The following is a 7500-nucleotide window of genomic DNA, read 5'->3' on the forward strand; positions in this document are numbered from 1 at the left end:
TCCACAATTTGATCTTCCTTCACACGCAAAAGTCCTCAATCCCGACAAAATTCCCATCTCTATATAGCCCAGTGATATTCCCTCCACATACATATATTTAGCGCTCGTAAGAGTCGTGAAGAACAAGAAAATCCGAGAAGAGTTCAGCTGTTTAGCAATCCTTTTATCCATGAATGAGGGTGTGCCCCTACCGAGGCATTCAGTTGCTCTGATTGGTTGGAAGCATTGACGGTGCGTGATTATTTCAGCTGAACCAATCAGAGCAGCTGAAGAAATTCAAGAAGGAAAAAACTATTAAACCACTTTTTAAAAATACGCATCCGTAAAAATAACAAATGTTTTAGTGCCCAAAGAAAGAATTTGTGGAGTAACTTCTTCAGAGCTTCTAAAGGTATGCCAAAAACTGAAATACAGAGAAAAAAGCATAACATAAGAGCACATTAATTTAAAAATAAACACTCAGCTCTAAATTTATATCCCTCTGATGCTTGACTGCAATAACTGCTTAGCCACCAGTGTGGAACACAGCTATCATGATATGCAAAACTGGATTGAAACCAGCAAAAAATGCAGAAACAAAACATTTTCTAAACTATTTTCCACCTGAACACGAAAAGCAGTCACTGTTAAGAGCTATAATTGACGTACCATGATGGTTTAACTACGTCGAGCCACACAAAGCGCGCCAAACGTGAAGCCTCGTTGGCGTTTAGGTGAGTTATTTTGGATTCAGCCTGCGATCCAATTGAAAACCAGTACCTGGTCAGCGGTCAACTTAAAAAAAAAACAGTTAACCTCAATGAAGTCTAAACTTGAGCCTGACACTGGTCAGTGGAGACTTTACAGGTGTCAATTGACCTTAACATGGATGTCGAATATCAAAGATGTATGCTGTAATCTAGCGTATTACTGATCACATTGCCATACATGAAGGGGAGGACGTACGTACGTACGGACGGACGCTCGAAGACGCCATGGCTATAAAACCAAAATTTCTCGCATTAATGGGTTACCATATTTTCTTAACTATGGTGCTCCGCGCGCGTGCGCGTGCAAGGAGCTCCGCTACAACTACAGAAAATATGATCTTATTACAATATTTTTGCTAGAACTGAAAATGCACTAAAAACAAATCTCGTTTTTAAAATCTTAGCTGACTTGACCTTGCATGGAGTATATCGTTATTAGGAGATGAAAATGGCTTGTTTTCTGATGTCTACAGCACATGGACTTGCATTTCTTGACAGAATGAACTGCACGTATACTTATCCATTGCACTTGAAAGCTGTGAAAGGGGTTAAGTTTGGCTCAAAGGAACTCCTATAGAGAAAAGGAAGAAAGAATTTCAAAAAAGACTGAGTTTAACATCTCTTTGCAAGTACAGTACTAAAGCAGGGGAATTTGTAGGTAGAATTTGTGTTCATGTTGAAACTGATGCGTCAGGGATTTGCACATTAATGAGATCATGCAGAAACTGCACTTAATTGCTAAGTTCCCTTCCTCAAGTTATCATCATGTACAGTATATTCTGAGAAGCTGGGGAGAAACGTTACACATAACGAGCCAGAGATAACCGGAAGTTAAAAAATGCGACTCACACGGTTGCTAGGGAGTGACGTCATATTCATGGTCAGGACATATCATCATGGCTGGTTTGTGGTTGTGTTGTGGTTTAAGCCCCGTAGAGTTTTGACAAGCAATTAACACTGAAAGGTACCTGGTTTAAATATGGGTGGAATTTAATGTATTGACATTTCCGGAGCTTGGAATTCACATTAACCTTGAGCAGCGCGGGAAATTGCGCTGTTTCCCTCGTCTTCAGCGAAGTTATGGAGGCCTTCTCTGAAGCGTTTGATATCTGTCGTGTCAATCTAGTTAGCGACCCAGAGAAACAGTGGTTTGTACTAAATTCGACGATATGAGGTTGTCAGCCCAGCAAATTCTTGTCGAGATCCCCGTTAGTGCAAAATTTCCCGTCCGAATTTGCCCTCGTCAAGCTTGTTGATGTAAAAGATCTCACAGTCTTGGCCATGGATCGAAGGAGTAGTAGGGGAGAGTCTGTGGCTGTGGCTTCTCTGTTTGGAGTTGTCTGTGCGGTAACTCGAAGGACCATAAAATCTAGCGAAGTTAGCTGCTACAAGCGGCTAATCGACGCTATTAATGAGCTAAAGATCGATTTGGGCCGAGCGTGAGCAGTATGTAAATTCACCGACAGGCAGTTCCGCCCAGCGAACAGACGATCATCTTGAGTTTTCAGTTCCACTCCTAGCCTGGAATAGTCAAAACTTTTTGAGCTCGAGAGGTTACAAAAAGAAAACATCAAGCTCAAAACTGGCCTTGAAGAAGCTCTCGAACAGCTTAAATCGCTTCGCGAAGAAGCCAAAAATACCGCGCGCGCTCGGTATTTCAGAGAAAATTTAAGAGGAACCAGAGAAAATTTCAGAGGAACCAGAGGACGAGTGGACTTTTATCAGCGATGTTCGGGAGAATTACCAGCTGCCGCTGGCATAAGCTGTAGCAGATCATGTTAGTAAACCCGAAGTGGCTAAAATGCTGAACGACATTGCGAACCAAGTGACCACAAAAATGGGCCAAAGCAAGCTTTCGAGACCATGCTTGGGGATAGTGCCCTGAATTTTTTCAGTCCCTCCGTGTCTCCGATTGGACTTTGCTTTACTTCAAACTACAGTCCAGGATTCCAGATCAAGGATGGCAAACTATGCTAAACCTGACTAAGCTTGGGCGAACAGGGGTACACACAATGTATGTTGTTAAGCTCTTGTTCATCTGTTTTTCTTTTTTTTTTTTCTTAAAGATTGGATAAATATTAGTGGTTAAAATTATCCCATCAGAGATCAGTCGAATGTCCCATATACACCTTACCATTTCCTGAGCTTTCACATCCAAATATATAGACTAGAAAAGTTTGAGCTTTTCCACAGCTCATTACTTTTGGCTCTCAGGGTCAACTGTCAGCGCAGGTTTTTAGACAATATAGAAGAAATTATGGTAAGATACCTGCCAGACCAGAACATGATAAATTTCTTCAAGAATAGAGATGTTGTTGAGACCTACCTTTTAAATCAGATCACATTCTGTGAAGAAATGATCCAGGTAACATTTGTTCCTTTGAAGGTTAGAGTTATCAGTAGGAGCTTTACGGTATAACAACACACAGATTTAAACCACCTTTTTTTAAATCAGTGAATTTGCTTGTTATATACAATAATTATTTTTGTTATAGACACTATTAATCTTGATTCATAGATTTAAGCATTGTTGTATATCCTTTCTGGTTCAGCCAGGTAGGAGTCCTGGCACTGAAATGTGCCTGAGTGCTCCTGGGATATACAACAAAGATAATAATCATCTTTAGTCACAGATTTAAGCATTGTTGTATATCTTTTCTGGTTCAGCCAGTTAGAAGTTCTGGCACTGAAATGTGCCGGAGTGCTCCTGAGTTATGCAACAAAGATAATAATCATCTTTAGTCATAGATTAACACATTGTTGTATATCTTTTCTGGTTCAGCCAGGTAGGAGTCCTGGCACTGAAATGTGCCTGAGTGCTCTTGGGATATAAAATAAAGATAGTAATCATCTTTAGTCACAGATTTAAGCATTGTTGTATATCTTTTCTGGTTCAGCCAGGTAGGAGTCCTGGCACTGAAATGTGCCTGAGTGCTCCTGGGATATACAACAAAGATAATCATGTTTAGCTGTAGATTAATGGATTGTTGTATATCCTTTCTGGTTCAGCACATGGTTTAATAATTTTAAGGGGTTGTCTGGATCCTGGACATTAAACATGAATGGCATCAACTTCGATGGCTTTGATAAACATCGAGATAGTTTTGAGACAAATGGGAAAAAGAACCAAATATGACATTATACATATGTAGGTTTGTAGCTGACGCAGGCCTCTTAGATTCTTTTGCCTCATTAATGACTGTTCTTTTGTCTCTGGCACAAGTTCTGCTCAGCTATTATGTTAAAAAGGCTATCACAAGTTCGGGTAACTTAATAGGGAATTGGAGGCATAATAGTATCTATTATTGCTGAATTCCATATCTCTAGTTTTACTCCCAACTGAAGAATTCCGGGAAGTTTGTTAGAGACTGGGGAACATACTCAGAGACAATTGATATCAGCAATACAGGTTAGTTTCTTCTCTAAAAGGATGAAAGGATGAGCGACCAATGCCTTGCTGATCGCACGACACTGACACCTGCCCACATTACGGACCTCTTAGATTTCGTATAAGATCTACGTATTTTTAGTATAATGTATTGATCTGCGAATAGAGAGAAGGTGCAGCCATGGGGAGCCCGGTTTCCACCGTTGTTGCTAATCTCTACAAGGAGGGTTTTGAAGCTTAAGGTGGCTGGAACACAAATTTTTTTGAAAAATTAAGGTAGCTCTGAATTGGCTCCCAAGAATTTTTTTAAACTTTGCTATCTTAAATTGCTAATTACTATTCTGCAATAAAAAATGGGGGTCACCGATTTCATTTGAAAGATATAAGCAAGTAAAGACGAAATATAGGGTGTTTTTGGATAGCTTTCATGTTGCCATGGTAACCTATTACGTCAAAATTGTGAGCGCATTTCGTTAAGCAATAATTGGTGTTTGATGTGGTACCATAACATTGCTGTTACGTGATACAGTATAGTAGTTATAACCCATCTAATAAGAAGGTCTCTAAGTCGTGAAACTTGTTCCAGCCACCTTAAGCAATAGAATCCGCAACACAGCATACGTTTCCTCAAGGCAAATCTGTGAAGAGTTAAGTTTCCGCAAAGAATTTCCTCCGTCCTCCCAGACCAAATTTAAAAAAAGAAGACCCAGTTCTCTTTGTCGATTGGAACTTGCAAATCTTTTCACTTTCCTTCTGTAACTTAGGAAACAAATTTAAGAGGTTTTGAATACAAATTGCCGATCGGGAAGTTTTATAGAAATAGTAAACTTAGAAATTTAAAATTGCGGAATCGCTATCGTTTCTTATGTAAGACTGAAGAGGAATCCCTCGAGCATCTAATGTGTTACTGCAAATCAGTTGAGGTCTTGAACCTGGGAAGAGGTTTTATCTTGGCTGGCTATGCCTAAAAATGAGCATAAAATGCTACATTCGCGTATCTTTTGTTCGAGAAATTCAGTATTGATAGTTAATCATGTTCTTAAGCTTGGAATATTATTTTATCTGTAGGTTATAATAAAAAACCATCATTGGAAGTGTTGCATGTTTCCGTTCTTTCGATGGGTAAAGGTATTATCGACTGTCTCTGAAAGGATTATTTCTTATTTTATTAGTTGCCATCTTTTTGAGCAACATCGCAGTATCTTCTCAGTGCCATAATCTTTTTCCCTTCCTCAGATAATTAGATAAGCATTATATACCATAGAAATTTGGATAAACTGACCCTTTCAATGCCTTTCTCCTAAAATTACGGCAAGACTCCCCTGTCATGTTAATAATTTACGTGACTGTACTAATAGTTTTCAGAACTTGCCGATGCTAATACGTTTATAAGGTATGGAACTTAACAAGTCCCTTCAAGTTTAAGGTTATATCTATAATCTTAACGTGACGATTACACTTTCATGATCATTCAGCATTGAGTGCTGGAATAGCATTGTGTGAACTATTGTAGCGTAAGCAAAACACTTTCGCAATGGACATTTGTATATTTCACTTGAATCACTTGTAAATCTTTTTTTAAGATTATTGGCCCCTCAAAGGACGAAACTTTTCCGTACTTGCGATGTTTCTTGAAGCGGGCAAAAAGGGAAACATTACCAGAAATAATGTTTTTGTGTAACATTTTCCCTCGTTTGCACTTCAGTCACTTCAGTCACTTCAGTCACTTAATTTCCAACAATCGTGACGTCCTACGGTAGACACCTTCCATAAGCAAATCCTAACTTCAATACCGGAGCCAGCCATTATGTCCTGGAACACAAAAATCGCTTTTATGGGATCACAGTGTGATCGCATCTGTTATGTTGCAAGTCGTCCTTTTTTAGCCGAAATGTTTGCCTTAAATATTCGACCAAATAATTCCAACTTCTGTTAAAGGATCGTCACTATCCCACGGTAAATCGCATTGTCCTCGTGCATCAACGACATGTTTGAAAGTAGAATTTCAATTAAAATCTGACAAAAAAATATTTCAAGCTAGAGGATTAAAACACCTTTTACCTTGTAAGTGTGAGTGAAAGAGTTATTAATTATATAATCCTAAGGGATTCAATTACATTGGAATACTACAAGCAACTGGGCACCCCTCTGAGATACCGGGCATATTGCCTCCTATCTCCGCGGGATACCGAGGTACTGTTTTGGTTGTTAAGGGCGTCTGGCTCGTTATGGTTCCCTTCAAACCCCTGTTATCTGCATAATTATAGACAAAAAAATAATGTTAATGCCAAACACTCTCTAAACCCTAAGTTATTGTTGCAAATATATGTTGGTAGCTGACATTTTAGAACTTTGTATTCTCTTCCATAAAGTGTTTTCCACCCTTTCATGCTGAAATGCTGGACATAAATGTTTTGCAGTAAACTATGGTTCCAGTAACAGACTCTCATCAGACAACCCAGTTTTAAGGTGACCCAAACCAAGAGAAACCCCTATTGACTGATTGTTTTGCTTCCTTTTTTCTAAATCCAGAAATGCTAAAGCAGTTGAAGTCGGATGAAGACAGCACCAAACACAAACTTGGACAGGTGGAGGGTGTGTTAATTGATCCAATAATATACCATGAATAAAGACCATAATTATACTGCAGGCTACAACTAGAGTGGGAGAAGTAATATATCAAACACGAGTAGGAGTGTTTCATCAGATATCCAAACACCGAGAAGCGAGTTGAAAAAAGAGGCTGAAGGCGGAATTTTTTAAATTTTTCAATTTCCTTCGCAGGTTATAGTTACAATCATATTTCTTAAATACACGTAGCTGCTTAATAGGAGTAGGTGAAAAATCATAAAAGCAGTCATGTGCTACTGAAAGCAATCTATATTCGTACAAACAATTAATAATATTTAGTAAACCAGTTGCTTTGGGCTAGGAGCTGGTCGCTAGGTGTATACCAATCCAGGTTTTAGATGCTCTGCGCGGTACGTACGTGTATTTTCTCCAGCACGTCAAAGAGCGATTGCCACAGGAGCCCCATACAACCAAACCATAGGGGTGACAGATGGTAAAATTACTTTAAAATAAAAATCGGCTCTCGCCGAAGTCGGTAAAAAATACAAGGACCTAAGAAGATTCAGTTTTTGTGTGAAGGACTTGATTAACTCTTTAACGTGAACGTTCCACTTACGATCACTATCAAGCTCAACGCCTAAGCACCTAGTTGACTTGACTTGAGTGACGACACTGTTCCCTAATGATACTGCTTGCAACGGCCCAACAAACTGCCCGCGCATTAAGATCATACACTCGGTTTTACCGCAGTGGGGTATGAGGCAATTACGGCAGCACCACTCGTACAACTTC

General features: G+C 39.3%; 1 protein-coding gene across 1 annotated transcript in view; it reads left to right on the forward strand.

The window, feature by feature from the left end:
* The window catches only part of LOC138030576 (NLR family CARD domain-containing protein 3-like), a 22753-nt gene that overhangs the window by 2821 nt on the left and 12432 nt on the right, over positions 1–7500 (forward strand). The window contains exon 2 of the mRNA XM_068878473.1: positions 6670–6732. Within this exon, the coding sequence (XP_068734574.1) occupies positions 6670–6732 (63 nt within the window). The remainder of the gene's footprint in view (positions 1–6669; positions 6733–7500) is intronic.

Source organism: Montipora capricornis, chromosome 13, assembly GCF_036669925.1.
Source record: "Montipora capricornis isolate CH-2021 chromosome 13, ASM3666992v2, whole genome shotgun sequence".
Taxonomy (NCBI): domain Eukaryota; kingdom Metazoa; phylum Cnidaria; class Anthozoa; order Scleractinia; family Acroporidae; genus Montipora; species Montipora capricornis.